Consider the following 22615-nt stretch of genomic DNA (forward strand, 5'->3'; position numbering starts at 1 on the left):
CACGGTGGCCCTTCCCCGGGGACTCTGTCCACCCCCGCTCTGACCTCTCCTCTGGTTGGCTCATCGACTCTAGGTTCAGTTATGCTAAGTTCACTTGTGAATTCTCTGGCACCTCACCCCACCACTTGACCCATACAGAGCTCCATATCACTCCCCAAACCTGGCCTCCTGTGTCTCTGTCTCAATCTGGAGCCAGAAGACTGGGAGTCACCCTAGGCCCAACCACCCGTGCTCATGCTGGCTCTTCAATATCACTGGAATTCATTCATTTCTCTCAGCCCTCTGCCTCTCCCTCTTAGCTCAGGCCACCATCTTTGTGTACCTGGATTGCTATGCAACCTCTTCATTGGCCTCCCATCTCCATCTAGTCTCACTCCTCCTACTGGCCTTTCTCTGCTTGGCGGCCAGAGCAGTCTTTCAGAAACCCAAGTCAGCCTCTGCTTAGGAATCTTCTATGCCTCATCAGTATCCTCATAATAGTTCCAAACAAGCCCTCCATGATCTCAGTCCTACCCAGGAGAATCTAACTCCTTTCAGGGCTTGGTTCAACATTCCTTCTGCCAGGAATACTTCCCTATGACTTCTTCACTGCCCAGCATGGGTTAGCAGCCCCTCCTAGGTACTTCCTTATACTTAGCATCCATTTACCTTCTTGTTCCCCCGGCTCTGGACAGGGTCTGTGTCTGATTCACCCAACATATAGTCTGACACATCATGAGCATGTAAGTGCTCAAAAGATGTTTGTCTAATGAATAATTAGATACAGCACTCCGGTTGGACTACAAGTTTAGGGAAGAGGGCTGTGCCAGAGAGACAGTTTTGGAATTTGTCAGAAAAGACTCATGATTGTAAGTAGAACCATGAGAAAGGGTAAGATAATTCAGAGCAAATAAGGTAGAGGCCAAGGACAGAACACTTGCTCTTAAGGGGGAAAGATTTCTGTACCAAGTAGGGTCAATTTTGACTTAGGTAACACAAATCCCACATAAGAGCCTCAGAGGAAACAGCCCAAAGCTGGAATGTCAGCTCTGCTCCATAAAGACCTTCCAGATGTGGCTCTTTCCACTTACTGCTCCAGCAACCTCTCAGTATGCCTCTTGTTCTCATGGTTCAGAGTAGTGGCTAAAGCTCCAGCCATCACATATGCATTCCAGACAATGGTTGAAGACAAGGATGAAGAAGAGGGCAAAGGATCTACACCAGTTCTCTTTTAAGGAAAGTTCCCAAAAGGTGTCACATGATACTTCCACATATATCCTATTAGCTAAAACTTAATCACATGACCAGACTCAGCAGCAAGAGTAGGCTGGGAGATGCAATTTTCATGCTAGGCAGCCACTTATCCAGCTAAGAACCAAGGGTTGCATCACTGTAGACAGAATAGATCCCCAGGGACAACTAGCTGACTCCATCATTAGAAGGGAGGCTAGGGACGCCTGGGTGGCTCAGTGTTTGAGCATCTGCCTTTGGCTCAGGGCGTGATCCCAGGACCAGGATCGAGTCCCACATCAGGCTCCCTGTGAGGAGCCTGCTTCTCCCTCTGACTGAGTCTCTGCCTCTCTCTCTTTCTCTTATGTCTCTCATGAATAAATAAATAAAATATTAAAAAAATAAAAGATAAATAAAAGGGAGGCTAGATGGAGAAGCAGAGCACTGCTGGGCTCTGTGCTAGGCACCTTACATATCTTATCTTATCTTACCCTAACCTGAGTAGCAGCTATTATTACCCCCACTCCTGGAGAAATTTGGAGAGTTAAGCAGCTTGCCTAAGGACATACAGTGACCCTTGGTGGAGCTGCAGTTGAAAACTGTCTTTTCCCGGTATACTGGTCTGGCTGGAAAATCAGGAGAGGGTGGGTCCTAGGAGCTGTTGGAAGGAAATCTTTCAACAAAGGAGGGCTTGGTCAACAGTGTCAGGCTGACAGGCCAAGCAGGATATGGGCTGAAGTGTCTGCTTTGGATTAGGCAGCAAGGACGCTGTTGGTAACCTTGACAAGGGCGTTTAGGAGAAGTGAGGGTGGGGCTGGAAGCCAATCACAGAAAATCGGATACAGAGGGAAGTATAGAAGTGTGAGTCTTTCTGGAATGGTGACAGTGAAGGAAGAGCAGGCAAAGCCACAGAGAAACCAGGGCCAGCAGGCAGAAGGAAGGAGCAAATGTAGTAGGTGTTGGTGGAGAGGAGAGGCAGTCTCTGCTGGGAGGCCTCTGGGCTGGATAGAAGCATTGGATACAAAGGAGGAATCTCTGATCATTCAGGAGGGAAGGAGGCAGGAGGTGCAAAAGCAGGTAGGACTGGAGAACGAAGGGAGAGAAGAGGGAGTTCCTGTCTTGTAAAATCTGAAGGATGGTTCTTAGCTGAGGAAGAAGGTAAAAAGTCAAGGGCCTGAAAGATGGGGGTGGGGGTGGGGGCGGGGCTGGCCTATGCCGCCCAGTATCATTCCTTACTGCCACTGGCCACTACATATGGTGATTTAAATTAATTAAAAGTAAATAAAATAAAAAACTCAGTTTCTTGGTTATACTAGCCACATTTTAAGTATTTAGTGGCCACATGTGGTTAGTGAATGCTGTTCTGGGAAGCACAGATAGAGAATGTTTCCATCATTGCTATTGGACAGCACTAGTCTAGATAGGGTGTGGTGATGGGGGTTTCCCAGAGACCCTGCCTGGCCATAGGTCTTGCCACTCCTGGCAAGAGCTCCTGGACAATCATTCCACACTGTCTCCGTTCAAGACCTTCCTCCTCCCTTTGGGATTCCCTCAGGTCTCTCTCCTGGGCCAGCCAGCCCCTTTCTTATTCCTGCCTTCATGAGGCCACTCCTGAGAGTATGTGCTTGTCCGAGTACCAGGCCTCTCAGTGTATATGGAGGACCAGAAGGAGGGGCGTATGGAGGACCAGAAGGAGCTCCAGTGTTGGGTACAGTGACCCACAGACAGAGGTGCGTTGACCTCTAGCACTGACACTGCTGGGCTCAGGGCGTAAGTGTCAACTCACCACTATCTACTGAGAGATCCAGAGGACCCCAAAGATCTCTCAGCTCAACCCTGCATTCCAAAAAGATGGGGATACCCAGTGTCAGAGAGGCAAAAGTGCAAAGGCAGAAGTTTGTCCTCCTTCCTTTTATTGTACTCCATCACTCAGGTTCCCCAGACCTTGTGTCAGACAGAATTGGGCACGCCTGAGGTGCCGAGGCTGGGCCACAAGCAGGGAGCCCAGGGTGTGGCCAGGGCCCTGCACCAACCCCAAGGTAGCTGAGTAAGGATTCGTGGCTAGAAAGCACTGTCCTGGCCTGACACACTTGAGGAGAAGCATATCCCTATGGAGGTGTTGTGGCATGAACCATGCATCTGTACTTGAGGGCATTGGTATATTCAGATGGTTGTGTTTGCAGGGCCTGAGTGTGGATGGGGGGGCGGTGCATGAGGATGAGTGTGTACGTGAGACACCATATGCCTGCAAGGACACCACACACCTACTCAATACCTGCATCTGCCAGCTCATGCAGGCCCAGGCTACCTCCGATAGCCAATCAGGAGTGGTTCTGAAATTTCAGTCTTTAAAATGGCCCAGGGAGTTTGCCATCGCTGCATATCTGTGGCCTGCCCTAGAGATTCTGAGGTCTGATGTAGGCCCATGTGCCTGCACTGTTGATAAGCTCCATAGGTAAATCTGGCGCCAGTAAGAGGGCTCAAGCAGAGCTGTCCAACCAAACTTTCTGTAATATTCTATGTAGTCCAATATGGCAGCCATTAGACACATGTGTCTATTTAGCAGTTGTGATGTGGCTAGTTTTAGGAACTGAATTTTTTGTTTTATTCAGTTTAAATTAATATTGATTTAAATGGTCATTGTGGCTAGTGTCTGCCATATGGGAGAGCATGGATCTAGAGACACGAGGCCGTGCGGTGCATGAAGGCCCAGAGAGAGAAGCACACAGCTCCAATAGAAGAGCGAGAGAGGAGCCCTGCCTAGCTGCAGTCCCTCTAGACCAGGAGTGGCCGAGGCTGGGGCAGAGCTCCTTTGGGGATTGTGGAGTTGGGGCCAGAGCCCAGATGTGCACAGGTCTCTCCCAGTGGCCACTCTGAGCTGCCAAGACCTAGTGTCTGCTTGGCTAAGAGGGTGGAGAACTCCTGTGGAGACCGCTCTGTCCTGGTTGGGACCCCACCGAGGCTCCTGACCAAAGCTGTGTCCAGTCAGGAGTCCGGAGCTGAGGGTCAGGATGTCTTCATGTTCTCCTGCAGGCCCAAGGTGGAGCTGGTGGCTGCGGGGTCATGTTCACCCTGTGTAAGCATTGGAAGGGAAAAGAAGTCAGCCCCAGGGTAGCAGCTGGCCCCCCAACACAGACATGTGGGCCCAAGGCCTCAGAAAGTTGCAAACTCAAGGAGTTCTCTTACCGCCCCTGGCCCCATTTGCTCCGCATACTTGAACTTCTTCTGCTTGTAGTAGTGCCTTTTGGGCAGGATGTGGAGCAGCAACAGGTCACAGAGAACCGTGGCCTGAGGGCAGGGAAGGGGCAGATAGAGCAGGGGGGTTGTGGGGGCAGGGACAGAACCCTCCACAGCCCGCATCAGTTCCTTCTGGCTGTGGGGGCCTGGAGCAACTCTGCCCCATCTAGACCTCAGGTTCTGGAATTGGGGAACAAGGCATTGCAGGTCCCTCGGGAGATCAAGACCACCCCATTCCATCTCTGTCGTGCCCCAGGTCTTGGCCTCGGTTTCTTCAGACATACTGTGGGTCTGGGGTGGTGGGGCAGGCTCAGTAAGGATGGGCTGAGAGATTTGTTTCCTCCACTGACCCCTTGACCCTAGCACTTACCACTCCAAAGATGCCAATCCCAGAGCCAATGGTTGTCATTGTGGGGATGATGTCAAACTTCCCAGCCTGGTGGCAGGGCCGGGAGAGAAGGATTAACAGTCAGAAGGAGCCAGGTGGGAAAGACCTTTCTCAGAAATCCCAAGGCCAGACCCGGGGTAAGGAACTCCCCCTTTTTCTGCCCTCCACCCCCACCACTAGCTGGCCCCACAGCCTGTTCCCCACATCTCTAGCTCTACATGGGGACCCAGCGGCTTGTTAGAAACCCTGAGTTTTGACCTTGGCTCTGCCTCCCTGGACACAGGGAGGCAGTGGAGGAAGTGAGGTCACCAGCTGGAAAGACCTGCCCTCAATGGGTACCCAGGTCCATCTGTTATTAGAAGTAAAACTGCTGAATGAAGCCCAGTCAACTTCCTGTTGTCTATAACCATGGACACCCAACAAACACTCACAGGAACTAAGACTGTGTCTCTGGCTGTCCCTCACACTGGATACTCACCTTGCCATCCACGAGAATGTCAAAGCGAATCCCAAACACCTTGAAGAGGTGCCGGTGATTGGTCCCATTTTCCACAAAGTGTCTGGCAAACCTTGGGGGAAAGGGTGAGGTTGTAGAAAAGGGTGATGGAGAACAGTTTGGGTCCAGTGTTCTTGAAGCTCAGCAGGAGCCCTCAGAGGTCCTTGAAGATAGTCCCATGGCCTCCAACATTACATAGAGAGGGAATCCCAGGCAGGATCCCAGTTCTCATTCCAGAAATGCTGTATCCAACTCTCACCCTCAACCCAACCCCTCACTTCTGATGTTAGCGACCCCGGCTGGTCCTGGCTAAGGGGGCCTCAAGTGAGGGGGCTCAGGCTACTGAGGTTTTGTTTCCTGTGGGCTCCCTGCTTGGCCAATCCCAGGAGAATGAGAGTTGCCCAGCTTCCTCTGCTTCCTTTCTGGGGACACTTACTTGGCCTCAGAGGGTTCTGGGAGTAGAAAACCCTCTGGGGTTTTTCTGGGGTTCTGGGACACCAAGGAAGGGTGCACTGGTGGAGTCCTGGCAAGCACCTGAAATTGAAGCCTGGAGACAGGTTTTTCTCCTCGTACAGTCCATGGAACTCGTAGATGGGTTTGCAGTACTGCACATGCCAGTCCAGGTCACAGTTCCAGTCAATGGTGATGCCTACCACACCGCCCTGCAGGGACACAGGGGTTTCAGGACCAAGAAATTTGTCTTATGCTGATGCCAGCAATCTCTTGAAGGGAGGGACATTTGTTTGTTTGTTTGGGAAGAGGCATTGAGAAGCTGCTTCAGGATGGAAGTCCTGTCATCTTCTCTGGCCTCACCTCTCATCCATCACACATCAACTTTCTGATGGTTTCTAAAATACACCAAGTTCTTTCTACCTCAGGGCCTTTGCACATACAGCTCCCCTAGTTCCACAAGGCTGGCTCTTTCTTATCCTTTGGTCACTTTCCCTGAGAGGCCTTCCTTAAACACCACCTCCAGTCTAAAACGTGTACCTCTCATTCCCTCTGCATTTTCTCCTGGAACACTGGTTACTTTGAAATTGTATATTTATTTTGTGTGATTCTTTTATTTTTATTTATTTATTTATTTATTTATTTATTTATTTATTTATTTATTTATTTATTTATTTATGAGAAACACAGAGAGAGGCAGAGACACAGGCAGAGGGAGCAGCAAGCTCCCCACGGGGAGCCCGATGCAGGACTCAATCTCAGGACCCTGGGATCATGACCTGAGCTGAAGGCAGATGCTTAACCACTGAGCCACCCACTTGCCTATTTTGTGTGATTCTTAACTCATCTCCTCTAAGACTATAAACTCCATGAGGGTGGGGCTGACTGTCTCATTGGTCACTGACTCCTGAGTGAAAGTCACAGCATGGAAGGCAAGTAAGTAGTGTTGAATTAAAAAGTGAGTCTGTAAAGATCTGGCCTTGTAAGAGAAACCTTGAGGACGCCTGGGCGGCTCAGCGGTTGAGCACCTGCCTTTGGTTCAGGGTGTGATCCTGGGGTCGTGGGATCAAGTCCTGCATCGGTCTCCCTGCAGGGAGTCTGCCTATGTCTCTGCCTCTGTGTGTGTGTGTCTTTCATGAATAAATAAATAAAATCTTAAAAAGACAAAAACAAAAAAGCTTGAGAGAATGAAGCTCCTTTGGGCAAGGTGAGAACTGGGGACAGGTGGGGCTAGGCTGAGCAGCAGAAGAATTGGTCAGAGCGCGAGTGCAGCTGGGTACCTGGGCAGGAGGTAGGTATGCAGTTATCTGTGGTTGATGGTGAGGGGTGAGAAGTTCCCAGGACAGGTGGCAGGGAGATTTTAGGAACAAGAAAGTCTAACATTCAGCTTTCTGGTTTTCTGTGTGGCTACGGTGTAAACTCCCTCCAGGGTTTGGCTTCCTGAGGCCTAAGGGCTGAACTTGTTTGCATATTTTCTGTGGCTGCTTTTACCCTCAAGCAGCTGACTTGAACGGCTGGAACAGAGCCCACATGGCCTGCAAAGCTGAAAATACTTACTTTTTGGCCCTCTAAACAAAGACTTTGCTGATCCCTGTTCTAGATAAATGCGCTGTGAGCATGTTTTGTGTCTATGACTGATATCACAGAAAAGAAGCTGATTTTCATCCCTAAATAGGCACTGTAGAAGGATGATAACGATCACGTAGGAACATGTACACAGGGTTGCCACGTGCCAGGTAGTACTGAAGTGTCGTCCCATGAGTGAACTCACGCAATCCTCAAGATAACCCAATGAGCATGGTACTATTATCGTCCCGTGAGGTATAAGACGATAATAGTACCATTATTGGTACTATTGAGCAAAAGCTCAGACACACTCAACGTAAGAGACTAGTCTGAGGTCACATTGCTCATTAGAGGCAGCAGAGCTAGGATTTGAACCCAGTCACGCTTCTGGAATTCCCAAGAATCCCCAGCAGAACATAGGATTTCTCAGGGTCATAGGGCATGGAATTCAAGTTGCTTTTATCTAATAGCTAAAATATGGTGTGACCTCAGCAAATATCCAGGTGATAATGTCTGCCCATGTCCATTCATTCCAGGCACCTCCTCTGTGTCAGGTCCATACCAGGCCCTGCTGAGGACTCAGGCTTGACCTTCAGGAGCCCCCAGTATTAGGGAATAAATCCATATATATGCCCAGCCCACACTGGAGGGGCTTGAAGAGGGCATTCTCTGGGACTGAAAAGCCTTCATTGACCTGATAATTCCAGGACCCAGCCCTCCTCACTTGCCTAGCACCATACCTTCTCAGCCAGGGTGCTGAAATTCTGTCCTGACTCTTGCACCACATAGCCGAGCTTGAAGACAGGGCACAGTGGGTGCAAGATCTTGTGATAAAGGCAGGTCTTCATGTAGGCTGCATCAACTTCTTCTACCAGGTTGCGTCTATATGGGGGTGAAGCAGAATGCCAGTGGGGAGGGTGCCCACCGTGCCCTGAAGCTCTGGGGATCCCTCACAAACTCCATAAACCAACCCCCTTCACAGCCCTTGGCGACTAAAGGTAGCCCACCCCAAGAGCCCAGCTCAGGCTTCTGCCTCCAGAGTGAAATCAGCAGGAGTGGAAGGTGACAGACAGTTGAGACCAGCTGGAGCAGCCCTGGACGGGGGAGGGGGGGAGGGGGGCTTCTGCATTTCTGCCTCCCTTTCCCACAAACCTGTTGACCTTGAAGCGTGGAAAGCTGATGCTGTTCTTGATGAAGAGAGTGAAGTTCTCGGCCTCTTGGAGAAGGGCAGGGCTGGAGGAGACTGCACTCACTTACCGTCCCCTCCCCAGGAGTCTGCCCAAAAGCCCACCAGCGTTTGTTACGGGTGTGGGGGTGTGAGAACCTATGGGATCTTCCTGTGGCCTTGGCTTGGTTGGGGATGGGGGTGCTATAGTGATGGACTCTTAGGCCCCCTTGACCAGGGGTCAGGGGGATCACTGGCTCGGATCATTATAGATAGGGTGAGGGAATCTTCCGAGGATAGATCCCCTTGGTCTGGGCTGGAGAGTTTTCTCCGAGCTCCCTGGTTGGATAAGGCATTACCGTGGGACCTTGTCATCCACCTCCACGGGACACCAGCCAAAGATCTCACATGTCTGCACAGTGTCATTGAAGGCCACGCACTTGCCTGTGCGGATGCCTGGAGCAAGGGAGGAACCGGTGGGTGCCCACTCCAAGCTGGGGATACAGAGGAGACCCCAGTGACAGGACACCCAAAAAGCGGCAGCCCGCGGACAGAAATGTGGCTAGGCCTGGACCAAGGGTGGGTTGGAAGGAAGGGAGAAAGCAAGAAGGCCTTCCTGGTGGAGGAAGCCTGGAGCTGAACAGGGGCTGTGCAAGGGGACAGAGGGGGATGGGAGGAGGCCAGCCTTACCTTGTGCCTTCCTCTCTGCCTTCCCCGGAGTGCAGCCACTGTCATTTCTGCATGTACCCCCTTCTGGATGCTAGGGGAAGGGAGAGTTGCTGGTCCCAGGTCCCTGGGGTAGTGTCCTAAGGAGAGCCCCTCATACCCCCAGGGCCCTAGGGAGGTCTTGTGGCAGTCTTAGACAGTTTCGGGGTGACCTCTGCTTACAGCTTCCTTCCCTCAGTCCCCTCCCAGTATCCCTCTGGGCTCATGCCCACTGCCCTATGGCCAGTGTTACCTGGCAGGAAGGAGAGATGTTAGGGTTTGGGGGTTGGGTGGGCGCTGAGGGTCGGCATCTTGCTTGACACATAGCTGGGAGGGAAGCGTCTCCACAGCCAATAGCAGACTGTTACTTTGTGTGAATCTATGCCTAAAATTCCACCATCGCATTCCCCCGAGGAAGCCTATCTTTAATAACCAAGGGGACTTCCTCTTCCATGTTATTTTCCCCTATGGGTCCAAGAATTGGGGCGAGGGGACAGTTAGCAGTCCTCACCTCCGCACAGTAGCCTTGAACCTGCTGCAGGGTTGCGATGAAATTGGTCATGATCACGAAGGAGCTGTCCCCCTGGAAATGAGAGGCAGGGGAGGGAAGGGGAGGGCTCTGGGTTGGGAGAACAGCCCTCAAGAACCCAAGCACTGTCCCAATAGGCGCCTAGAATCCACATGATACCCAGCACCCTCCACACCCCATGATATCAGAGGGGGATGATATTACAACCCATTTTTGCCCCTCATTAGGGGAGCTGGGGCCTGGGCTAGTGCAATAGGGAGATTGGACAGAGCCCAAGCCCGCTCTGAGCCACCCTGTGGGTGGAAGGTATTACCCCTGAGTCAGCTCACCTGGGCTGGGAAGACGTAGTCAGCTACATCCCAGACCTGGGAGCCCAGGCCTGGGAGCTGTGTCACGGCTAGACCCTTGAGTTTCACAGACACGCTGCTGATGAGGCCACTTGAAGTCTGATAGCCCTTCTCGTAGACAAACACCCACCTGTGGGGGTGTTTTAGGGGTTAAAGCAGTCAGAGCTGGGTCAGGTCATTCAAAGATGGCAGGAGGCTGGGTGCTTTTCTGGCACCAGCTAGGTAAGTCAAATCCTTTCCCTTCCCATCTCCAGATGCATCTCTGAGCCACTCTCTTCTCCTAAAACTTCATCTTGGGTTGGGGGCAGGAGAGCATCACCTGCCTCCCCAAGCTGGCCTATACCTGAAGTCCCACCCTTCTTCTTACTGGGAAAATACTAATTCCCAGGGAGGAGATCCACTGAAGGACTCTTTCAGATCCTTTTCTAAGAGCAAGATTTGCTGGTGCCAGGAGGCCAAGCTTCTTGGACCATAATCCTCATGCCCAGAGTACACTTTCCTGAGGTTCTCCCACTGAGAACTAGAAAAGCATGATGCCTGAGAACCTGGCCTTTGGTGCCCAAGAGGCTGGACTGGAATCTCAGCTACATTACTCATGGGTTCTGTGATTTTGGCTAAGTTATTCATCCCTCCCTGCCTCAGTTTCCTCATCTGTAAAATGGGAATAACAATAATAGTACTGAACCTGCTTGTTGTGACTTACTGCCTGTAGATCACTTAGAATGAGGACTGGCATGCAGTAAGCACTACATAGCCATTAGCTATGATTATCTCAGCCATGCTGGGAAGCCCTGGCAAGGGGGACTGGAAGGGAAACAGAGGGAGCAATTCCTATTATGTGGCCCCACATGAGGCCCTTGTGGGAGTGACTAAGGCCAGAGGCCTCCCAGCTTTTTTGGGAAATTCTGACCTTCCCTTCCCAGCATGAAGAAGCCCTGTTCCTTCGGGTTCTCCACTTTCAGTCTTAGAGGGTCAGTGAAACTGACCTCCTTCCTAGCCTTGGGTGTAGTAGGGAGGATGGGCACATGACCATGGCTTGCCAATCAGTGTTCCACTGCCCTAGCAACAGTGATAGATCTAAAGATGGACACACAACCTAGGAAGTTTTAGCAATGAGGCTAGGATTTTTCTGGGAATCACTGGGAAAGAGGCATCCTTTCTGCTGGGTAGCTGAGCAAGGTAGCGATGACCAGAACTATGGTTAGTCATCTTGCTACTTCACAAAGAGACTCAGCTTGAGAATTAAGCCAACCTAGAGGAAAGTCAGGCCAGGAGATGGAAGAGGGCAGCCTCCTGACTATGGTTGAGCACCTGGATCCAGCCATGTCTGAAGTATGATGCATTAGCTAATAAATTTCCTTTCTTTATTTAAGCCAATTTGGGTTTGGTTTCTGTCGCTTACAACTGAGAGCCCTGGGTGTGGTCCATTTCCTTCAGGAAGGACTGCATGGAGATCCAATGTAACTGTGTTTGGGTGTGTGTGTCCAGTTGTGGTGACCATCAGAGTATGTAGCAGTGTACCTCAGGGAAATCTGTGAGCACACCTGTGGCTCTGAGCACCCAAGCAGAGCTCAAAGCTCCTTTCCGGTGTCCCAGAGCTCAAGCCTAGTAGCAATTCTCTAGGCACCTCAGTCCTAGAGTCAGTGCTAGCTCTCTGGGGACTGTCTCCTGGCCCAGACCCCAGGAAATCAGCCCACCCAGGTCTTCCTCTCCTCCCCCATAGTCCACTCTTCTCTTCTCCAAGCCCCTCCCCCAGCCTGGCCCAGGAGGCGCCCCCACAGGCCTAAGCATGGTCACTGCTGCCCCCTGCAGGTCCCAGATGGCAACAGGTAAGGCATGCGAAAGGCTTCCAGTCTTCAGAGCTTCCAACCTTAGCCGAGACTGGGGGCATCACCTATCTCTACCCTCCTCAGCCTCTTTCCTCCAGGGATGACTCTGACTCCATGCCCAAGCTCAGAGTAGCTGCTCCTTTTCTGAGCCCCTGTGGGAGGGTCATGGGCCTCGTTCCTGGCAGCCCTTACCCCTGATGTCCCAATAGCCTTTCTCTCTTGGCCCACTACCAACTCCTTACAGTACAGATGGGGAAACTGAATCCTGTGACAGTGTCCTTCCGGAGTCAGAGGCCGACCCCGGGCTTGAGGTCCCAACCCAGGTCTCTGCCCCTTTGCACTGAGCTTCCCAGCACCAGCACGTCTGCCAGGTGCCGGAAGTATGCGGCCACAGCATGGCTGCGTGCTGGAGCTGATGCAACCACACCTGGCTATGTCGGCCCCTGCACACTGTCAACCCTCGGGGTGGGGGTGGGGGGTAAAGTTAACCTGACACTAATGACTTCAGTTCTGATAATAACGGAATAACCATGGCTCCAGACCCATCCCTCCAAAGCTGTGCTTGCCTTGACCTGGACTTGCTGTCACCACCAAGGGGATCTGATGCCAAAGACACAAACATCTTCAGAAGTCTCTCCTTGTCCAGATATTATCTTTCTCATTCTTTCTACCTCAGCTGCAACAACCCCTTGTCCTGAGTTTCTGCTTCAACAGCCCCTCCTGGAAGATGGCACATAGTACAGTAGCCAAGAGTGCGGCTGCAGCTGTGTGAGGGAAAGGAAGCCAAGATTCAGGTACCAGCCCTGCCACTCACCAGCTGTGTGACGTTAGGCTCACCAGGCTGAAGACTAAACCTTTCTGAGTCCTGGCTTTCTCAATAAAACAGAGGTGATGGCACTTACTTCAAAAATGCTGCAGTTCGTTCAACAAATATGAGCAAGGCCTTCCCTGCACTGAACTGTGGGCTAAGCCCCAGGAAGAAAGCAAGTCTAAGGTGTATTCCCATGAGTTCTCATTAAGGAAATTAGCATGCAGTAGGCACTAATAAATAATCCTCTTGTTTTCACCGTCTCAAGTCAGTAATTCCTGCTTAAATGTCCACCTACCCCTATTGTCCTGGCTCCCATTCTCAGCCCAGGCAGGACCTCATGTAAGCTGTCTCAGGTACATCATGTCCTCAGATTTTTATCTCCACCTCTGCACTCTCCCTGGAGATCTAATTCCACACATTCATTTAGTGATTCAACAAGTATTTATTTATTGAGCCCTTAGTATGTGCCAAGCAATGTTCTAGGCACTAAAAATATAGAAGCGAACAAAGCCAACCAAAATTCTGCATTCAAGGAACTTACATACATGTCCATATGGCCCAACACTTTTGACACCCATTCCTTCCCCTTTCCCGGGTCCCTCACCCCAGACATCATGCAGAAACCTCAAACTCAACTCAAACCTTTGCAAAACAACCTAGCAATTCCTCAAAAAGTTAAATATGGAATTACTACTTGATTCAGCAATTCCATTCCCAGGTATATATGCAACAGAACTGAAAATATTCCCACACAGAAACTTGTATACAAGTGTTCACAGCAACATACATAAGAAACAAAAGTGGAAACAACTCATATGACTTTCAATGAATGGCTAAACCAAATGTGACATATCCATACAATGATATAGTATTCAGCCACAAAAAGAAAGGAATTAATGATACATGTTAAAACCAACATAGAAGAACCTTACAAATATTATGCTAAGTGAAAGAAGCCAGACACAAAAGGCTACATATTGTATGATTTTACTTATATGAAATATCCAGAGTAAGTGAAGTAGGCTGTAGAAAGAAAGGATGGGAATGATTGCTAGGGAGTACAGAGTTTCTTTCTGGAGTAGTGAACATGGAGTAGTGGACTAGATAATGGTGATGGTGGCACAACTTTGTGATTATACTAAAAACCACTGAATTACATATTCTTAAAGGGTGGGTATTATGGCATTTGACTAATACCTCGAAATAAAAATTCAGTGGGACCAACCTGAATGTCTCATGTCCCCCACAGAACTTGCCCCTCTGGTGCCCTCACCTTGGAGGATGGCACTGTTCCTACCGAATCCTCCTCAAAGCCTGGGCATTATCTTACACCCTCATTCTCCATTGTCCCTACATTCTTTCAGTCCCTCTGTCCTCTTGGCTTTCATCTAAGGACCCAAAGGGGTTTTGCTGTGGGAGTCTGAGACATGAGAGGAGCCGTGGCAGATGCCACAGGAACTCTGGCTTGGGGATGGGAGGATAGGTTGTGGCTGGTGGGACACGAGGTGCAACCACAGGCAGGAGTTGACCAGACCACGCACATGCTATAGTGCACAGCAGCCTTGGGGAGGGGCAAGAGCATACTCCAGGCGTGGAAGGGACTGAATTTAGAGCGTTTGAGTGTTTAGAGATCAATCTACATGTCATCTGCAGGTAAGCTAGGCTGACAATTTGTGTTTTTAAATTTGTTTAATGAGTCACCAACCTCTAAATACCAAGAGGTTCCTTGTGCCCATAAATCCCAATTTTCCACTGTTCTTGAGAAGTCAAATGTTCTGGCCATGCTGGGCCCGTGGCCCTCTGCAGCGATGATGGGCACAAAGTAGGCAGTGGGCAGCCGCTCCACACATAGCTCCCTGGTGTGGGGTCCACCAGGGTGACTACTTCTGTCTTCCATGCTCATTGCTTCCACCTTGGCATGGCTTCTTCCTCTCCTCTTATCACTGCTGCGTCTTCACAGCTTCCTTGCCTCTGGCCTCCACCCCCACCAATCCCCTGCTAGATATCCTTCTGAGGCTCCCCATTGCCTATAGGAGAAAGCCCATGTTCCTCAGCCTGGCATTCAGAATCAGTAGCTGTGCTCACCCCTCCACCTCCTTTCCCTTGGGTCCTTTCATGCTCCACAGCCTAACCTTAGAGACACTTTTGCTGTTCCTTTCCTGCCCCAGGACCTTTGATCACACTCTGCTTTCCAGCAGGAGTGCCTGGACCAGGTGGTATACAACAAGACTCTACCAACCAGGGTTTTTCATTTCCTTGGCCACAACAATCAGTTTTGTGGTAGGCACTTGACTTGATCCCTGCTGATAAGAGTTGGATCTAGGACTTTTGCCAGAACTCTGGAAAAGGAGAGTCTTATGCCCCAGAGATGGCTAAGCTGGTGGGATGTCAGCCTGGAGTTGCTGGCGGCCATTTTGCCACTATGAGGACAGAGAGACTGCCTGAGAATGAAGCCCAGAGGATAGCAGAGCTGGGAAGGGGAGAAAATCTTGGCCAGCTTCTTTGGAGAACCCAAATGGGACCAACCTGAACTCCCCATGTCCCTGCAGAACTTGCTGTTCCTGTGCTCTCATCATGGAGGATTCAACCAGAATCCAGACCTGAAGCCTGCATTGATTTTTTTTTTTTTCAGTTACATAAACACTTCAAAATCCCTACTCTTCTCTAGGAACCAAAGGAGTCCTGGCTAACTCATCATCTACCCCTCACTTTTTCTTTGCGTACCCTGTACCCCACTGCTGTCCCATGGATCCCAACACATCAATAGGCATAGAGAAGATGCTGTAGAAATATCCCTGGATGCAATTTCCCAGCAATAATTTGTATCTATCCTTATTTCTTATTGATATGCTCCAGGATCCATTTGAAAATATCAGAAGCATGCGAACTTCCCAAAAGCTCTGTATGGAGGTGGATAGGGGCACAAAGGGAAAGTCAAGAGCAGGCTTTGACTGGCTTATAGCCTCTAGGCCTTTTTGCTCAAGGCTGGTCCCACCACTCTGTCATCTCTTCCAGGAAGCCTTCCCAGGCTCCCCTCACCAAACAGCATTCACAAATCCCACTGGGATCCTCCAGTGTGCCGCAGCAGCCAGACCTCTCTCCTCTCCAAACCAGTGCCCTCCAGGCAAACACTCCTTGTTTGGACCTGCTAGATCATGGATGACGGCCCACTGCCTGTATACTGAGTTACAGAGAGCTCATCACCTCCCAGGAGACAGTTCTAACTGCAAGTTAACCATTTTAACTTGAGACAAAAAGAGTGACAGCTCAGCCCACTCGGGCCTCAGGCCCACTTGCTCCCTCCATTTGCCATGGACTTCCCAGAAGAGTGTGACTGATAGAAAACACAGCCTCAGTTTGCTTTCTCAGAGTCTGTTTGGGTTCTCAGCATCTCAGCCTCTCTGCCTCTGTCTTAGTAACTCACTGTTGCTAAGTCTCAGGACCTCTCTTCATTTGAGTGGTTGTGCTCCAATGTTTGTCCCTCTGTCCGGTTCTGCCTTTGTGCCTGCCCATCCCCATTTTGTTTGTGCTCCTGTCTCTGGAATGCAAGAGTCCCCTCTGCGCCCTTTGCACCCGATGGACCAGATAGTCAGACAGACCAGACCCCTGGGAAGGAAGCATCCCTCCTCAGGAATGAGCCTGTATTCAGCATCTTTAGAGGGGACCCCCTACCCTTGCTCCATGGAACAGGTCGGGAAACTAAACCTGAGATAAGACCATGTCAGGCCGGTTTCTGTCTGCAGCTGAGAGTCAGCAAAGCAGTGGCCAGTGGCCAGATGAGGGTGCCAGAGACAGCAGGAGTTGCAGTTGGAACAGAAAGTCTGGGCTTGAGGGTGGGGTTGTGCAGGGCCCTACCTTCCTCTCTCTGCTATATGACTTGGACAAGTCAGTGCCCCTCTCTGAGGATGCTTCCTTTCCACGGTATCAAGGACAACTTTGGAGCCATGCAGCTGGATTCAAATCCAGTTCAGCCTCTTTCTAGTTGTGGGATCTAGACTAAATCACTGTTTCTCTGGGCCTCACTGACACTGAGGAAGCCACCACAGCCATTCGGAAACTGAGTAGACTGTCCTTGGGAGGGAGGGAGGCAGGTCTCTGTTACTAGAGGTATGTGTTCAGGACTGGATATTGGCTTCGGGCCTACGGTACAGCTGGGGTGGGGTGGGAAGATTGTCACTTTCCCTCTGACAGTCTGTGAGCAACACCAAGAGGGCCCTGGCTCTGCTCTCACTGCTGACCTGAAAGCAGAAATAAGGAGCAACAGGGGCCATGGTGAGGACAACATTCTCCCAGCCTCTCCAGCTGAAGGATGGGCTGGCTAGGCCTGGGCAAGCAAACTCTCTTTCCCTGGAGGGTCAGGAGTGCAGCTAAGGGCGCACTTTTAGGCACATCCGGTGCCCAGTATCATAACATTGGTGTCCCATTACACCAAAGTTCTCAGAGCCCTTGTGAGGTGGGAAAGGAGAAGACAGTGCTGAGGCCTGGGCAGGGGGAGGGGAGGTCAGTCTAGCTAAGACTTGCTACTGACCTGCTATGTGATCTGGAAGCCCCACTACTTCTTTCTGGGCCTCCATTTTCCTCACCAGCTCAGATGACTTTACAGATGTCAAATTAGTCTGTGAACAGGAGGGAGGCAGAGGCCAAAAGGTGTCAGAGGGCTAGGTCCTGGCTTTGACTCCACCTGACCAGCTCGGAGGCCTTGGGGGCCAGAATGATATGGTCACTGTTTGGCCTCCTGGTCGGCCTGCCGTGGGCTCTAGTTAGCAGTCCTGGTTTGGTCCTATAGCAAAAATGGGGATGTGAAGACCAGAAGGGCAGGGCCCTCAGAATCACACAGCAGTGTAATACTGCCAGACATCCTAAAACCCCTCAGCAGGAGCTGGAACCCCTACTCCTTCCGTGGCCCTGGGGCCTCCAAGAATCCTCTGCAGTACCACCCTGAGCAGATATGATACCCCTCCCGCCTCGCCCCCAGGGCACAGACATTAGGTGCCCAGTCACCTCAGCCACATGATGTGCATATGTGGATACCCAGCCATAGGGACACACCCTGAAGCCACACCCAGTAGGCACATGCCCAGACACAGGAGAGCATGTGCATCCACACAGAGCTCTAGGTATAATACACATGCATACACACACAATATACACATATGTGTAATCCCCTGCCAGGCCCATGTGGGCCCCCAGGACAGCAAGACTGTGGGGGAGTACCATCTGACTCTGCCTCGGCACTCCTGGGCAGGTCTCAAGATGCCTAGAAAGGAGCAGTCATCTTTGGGACCTGAACTGACCTTCAACCTCTGCCTGACATGCTACCGTTAAGATACCAGGGGTTCTGAATTTGAAAGTTTCTTTGCTCTGGGGGTCTTAGATATGTCAGGATGCCTTTAATTTAGGCAAGACAGGTGTGAACAGGGCCTGTCCCTCTTTGGTTTATAAAATGGGGTGTGGCCTTTGTCTCTTAGTAGTGGCCTGGCTTGGCTGGGAGGTCAAAAGTAGAAGGACTCTCTGGTTGTAGTTCACTGGGATGCTGGCCTCTAGCACGACTCACCACTTGAGAGACCCTTAACAGTGAGTCAGTTCCTTAGAACCTAATGGTTTTTGTTCACCATAAGGCCCAGGGCAGGATGTCCCCTCTTTACCTCAGTGTCCCCTTCTTACAGTAAGTTAGCAAGTTCCATTCCTTCTGAATAGCACTACGGATTGTTAGGGAGGGTGACAACCAATGGAGAGAAAGAGGGGCTCTGTGGGGCCATGGGGGCATCCCAGAGGCTGGAGGAAAGGCCCAGGTTGGAAGCTGGTGCAAGAGGGTGGGAGGTAGGGGTAGGGGGCCCAGACTCACCCAATAACGTAGACCAGAACCACGAACTGGATCAAGCGGAAGACAACGCCCACCTTCTTGTTGCGCACGAGCACCATTCGGGGAGTGTCATACTCAAAGAAGAAAGCGGCCAGCTCATCCTGGAGCCGCTGGGCCATAGTGAGCCAGGCTGGGGGCTGAGAACTGAGCCCCTTGCAGCCTTTGCTCTTGAGGTGAACCAGGTGTCAACACCCAAGTCTATGGTGGAGCTTCTAGGGGCCTCCTGGCCCCTTAGGAAGGGTAGGGCAGGGCAGCTGGGGCCAGACGTCAGGAGGCAGGGGTCAGTTGAAGGCACCTGGGTTGAAAAGTAGAATCCTTAGGTGGTCAGAGCAGCTCTTGGCCCTTGGCAGGCGATGGACTGTGGGCCAGCCACGCCTGTGGACAAATAAATTCCCAAAGATGGATGGGGGCGGGGCTGGTGGGGCCACCCAGGCCCAGCCCCACTGCTCTGTCTGGCTCCGCCTGGGCCTTGCTGAGCCTCCGGAAACAGGAGCTGTTGGCAGGAAACCACGGGCCACCCATCAAAGATAAAGCTATCAGCCCCCCCACACACACCCCAAACCTAGTAGAACAGAACAAGGCCAGGACTTGGGGGCAGTGGCCTCAGGCTGAAGCCTTCTCCAAACCAGGAGCCCATCCCCATATCCAAACACCCTCCCCACTCTACCTGTGCCCCTAGGTGGGGAGCTCAGCCCCTGGGGGGGTTGCAGTCAGGAGAGCGGAAGAGGAAGTAGGGCCATTTCTGGTCCAGCTGCCAGATGCTTCCAGAGCCTGTGGCAGGATTCCCACTGCTGTCCTTATAGGCCAGCTTCCATCCACCTGTGTGTGCCTCCAAGTCCAAGCCTGGCCTGTGCCCAATCAACCTGAGCACTGGGCAGGCGTCTCTGCAGCTCACCTCTCCTCTCTCATCACCTGTGCTGTCCCGGCCATACCTCCACCTCCCTAAAACAAGCAAAAGGAAGTAAGTGCCCAGAAGATTCAAGGGCCATATCTGTCACACATTGCCACTGGGCTCCCTGAGACATAGCCCGGAAAGCCTGACATCAGACAGCCTGTTAATACCGTGGCTCTGCTACTAGCTGCCTGCGAGGGCTTGGGTAATTTGCCTTACCAGACTGAGCTTGCAGCCTCATCTGTGAAATGGGGATGGTAATGGGATTTGCCTCATAGGTAGAGGCCTCAGTGGAACAGGTCCCAAAAACACTGAGGACAAAAACCTGAGACCACTATTAATTTGAGGTACAGTCCTTCTGCGGCTTCTGTCTTCAACCACAGCCCAGGGCCGGAATGCAAGGGCCCAGGGGGCTGGGGCAGGACAGAAGTCTCATGTTGGCTTTTGGAACCCTAGAGCTGGAGGCCCCCCCAGACCCAATGTCTTGCTTTGCAGATGAAGAAATGAGCTCAGAGAAATGAATTGCCCCAGCTCACCCTGGGTTCTACTGGAGGCCTCGGTTTGAAGCAGAATGGCCTTCCTGGCTGGCCCTCCATCCAGGCCAGGTGTCCTTGGGGCTTTCTCAGGACATGGAAGATGGAGGCTGGGTGTCCCAGGGGTGTGGGGAACTCCCCTGCAGGCCAAGTTGCCTCACTCTGAAGGCTGATAGGAGTCTTCTTCCTGGAGGCCTTTAGCTGGGAAATTGTTCTCGGCAGGGAGCCAGGCTCCCAGGCTGGAAATCCCAGCTGCTTGTCTGAGTAGAGCTGCTTTCTGGACAGCAGTGGCCCCCACAGAGGGCAGGCATGTGGCCCCTTCCAGCACCCTAGGCCATTCCCCCCTCTCAAATAGAACAGCCTCACGAATCTCAGGCCCAACTGTCTATCCAACATGACCTTCAAGAGGGGCAGGCCAGAACCATGTCCTGGGCTTTCCTAAGGAATAAAATCCAGAGATGCTGGGAGCCAGACCTGTGGGGATCATGTTCCCTTGGTCTGGTCTTGATCCCAGACAAGAAGGCCTACTCCCTTTCCAGGTGATCATGTGGCTCTTGGAATAGCAGGTCCCAGGACATGGATGGCTTGTGATGAAGAGTGAGGGCGGCTGCTGCCATCTTAGTGACCCACTCCACTCACGATTCCTGGACACTCAGGAGGGTATAGCAGGCGCTCGGTGAGAGATGGAGAGGGGAGGGGAAAGAGAGAGGAGGTCAGGCAGTCCTGCTCCAGTCTGTATCTGCCCTTTTCCTACCATTGCCATGACCTCCTCCTCCTCCCTCCTTTGCCCCCTCCAAGGAGCCAGGCTTGCTGACAGACAGATGGACTAATGGACAGATGGCTTCCTTTGTCTGGCTAAATTTAGCAGCTAGTGGAGTGCAGAGGGGACCTATGCCCATCCTGGAGGCCAGCCTTGGCTCTGAGGAGGTTCTGCACAAGGCTCCAATGGGTCTCCTCAGCTCTTCAGACACCCTTGCTTGGAGCACACACATGTGGTCCTGTTAGAGCCTCAGTTCTGACCCCTCAGAAAACAGACTGTGGTGGGGACAATCTTATTTGGACTTGTCATATCCAGAGCATACCCAAAATAAAAAGAAATAAAAACAATTACATTTCTTTTCCCAATTATAAATTCTCTTTTTTTGCTAATAACTTGGCCCAAGTAAGACAGGCAGCTGATAGGAGCAATACACCTTTCACCTGTTCCAAAATGTATCTTTCCATCTGGGCCTCTACTTTCCCATCCTTGCCCCAACTGCAGCATCCCCAGGGATAGACACCTGTGATTGTTTTAGGCATTGTGGGGGGCAGAGATGGGCAGGGCAGGGGTCAGAGTTTACAGGGGACACAGTGCTTTCTCAGTCAGCAGATTTTTTTAAAAACAGCCCTACGAGGTAGGTATTGGAACCATTTTACAGATAAGGAAACTGAGGCTCTAGAAACTGAGTAGCTCCCATGTTGGCTAGTGCCTGGAAAGGAGGCTCCCCAAAGTCTGAGAGTTTGGCCCAGAGTCCACCCTAAGACTCCAGCACTTGAGAGCTGTCAGACCTGCCTTATAAGCCCAAAGGCTGAGTGGCCAGCTCCGGTATTGGGCCAGACCTTGTAGGGAGACAAGGCAGTGCTGCCAAGCCCTCAGCCCCAGGACAGCCTCCACTGCCTGGCTAAATTTAGCAGCTCTATGGAGTGTGGAGGGGGCCTGTGTCCATCCTGGAGGCCAGCTCAGGCCCTCAAGGGGGTTGGCACAGACTCCACTGGGTCTCCTTAGCCATTCAGGGCCCCAAGGTTGCAGGGATGACACCTCTGCTTATAGAGTTCAGTCCAGTCCCGCACGCTGGGCATGTCAGTGTCCCAGGGCTCACTCAATGCCACTCAGCCCCTTAGATGCTCGCTAGAACAGGGCCCTGGGCCAGCCTAACAGAGATTGTCAGAGGGAGGTTGTGGGGGTGGGCGTCCACAGGGGAGCCACAGCAAGGGTCCTCATGGTTAGCCTCTCCCCTTGTCCAGACCTTGCACTACTTCTCTGGTCTCTTCTAATCCCAACTGTGAGCCATGACCTGGCTGGAGCTCCTTCTCCCCAGCATCAGAAGCATCATAATCCCCTGGTTCTCCCCCTCCTTTCAGGACATTTCCTCTTGGCCCCAATCTTCTTCCTGTCCCTGGAATGCATGGGGACTCCTTGGGGCTGACCCAGGCCCCTGACCCTCAAACACTGAGCACCCCCTGGGAGGCTTGTCTTCTTGCCTCCTGATGTTACTGAAAGCTGTATACCCACATGGCAGCCGCATACCCACACACCTCCTCTGGCTCCTACCTCTTTCTTTTCTTCTAAATCAAACTGTTTTGAGGTAGAATTGACACACAGTAAAATGTACCCTTCTTAGGCACACAGTTTGATGAGTTTTGACAAATGCATGTAACCCCCCCACCATCATCTGTCACTCCAGAATGTTCCCACCTGGTTTTTTCCTGTCAAACCCTCCTCAACCCCCAGCCCCAGGCAATCGCTGATCTGTTTTATCACTACAGATTTGTTTTTGCCTTTTTTAGAACTTCATGGAGGTGGAATTGCACAATACGAGCTTCTTTTACTTAGCA

The 22615-nt window shown here is 51.6% G+C and overlaps 1 protein-coding gene across 1 annotated transcript; it reads right to left on the bottom strand.

Moving 5' to 3' along the window:
• Nucleotides 1-3105: 3105 nt before the first annotated feature.
• P2RX1 (purinergic receptor P2X 1) lies at nt 3106-19006 on the bottom strand. Its single transcript, XM_025987917.2, has 12 exons — nt 18578-19006; nt 10075-10222; nt 9728-9799; nt 9202-9271; nt 8871-8967; nt 8499-8579; nt 8087-8228; nt 5865-5992; nt 5313-5403; nt 4817-4882; nt 4396-4497; nt 3106-4281 (listed from the first exon to the last, which is right to left on the bottom strand). Exons 1-12 carry the CDS (start codon nt 18712-18714, stop codon nt 4216-4218), a joined length of 1200 nt encoding a protein of 399 aa, XP_025843702.1. The 5' UTR covers nt 18715-19006; the 3' UTR covers nt 3106-4215.
• Nucleotides 19007-22615: the final 3609 nt, after the last annotated feature.

Source organism: Vulpes vulpes, chromosome 2, assembly GCF_048418805.1.
Source record: "Vulpes vulpes isolate BD-2025 chromosome 2, VulVul3, whole genome shotgun sequence".
In the NCBI taxonomy this organism is placed as follows: domain Eukaryota; kingdom Metazoa; phylum Chordata; class Mammalia; order Carnivora; family Canidae; genus Vulpes; species Vulpes vulpes.

Excerpts from the sequence above, each read along its gene's own strand:
- P2RX1 (XM_025987917.2), bottom strand. The coding sequence starts at position 18,714 with ATGGCCCAGCGGCTCCAGGATGAGCTGGCCGCTTTCTTCTTTGAGTAT. Across the intron at positions 9,800-10,074 it reads ACTACGTCTTCCCAGCCCAG|GGGGACAGCTCCTTCGTGAT; the intron begins GTGAGCTGACTC and ends TCTCATTTCCAG. Across the intron at positions 8,229-8,498 it reads CCACGCTTCAAGGTCAACAG|ACGCAACCTGGTAGAAGAAG; the intron begins GTTTGTGGGAAA and ends ACCCCCATATAG.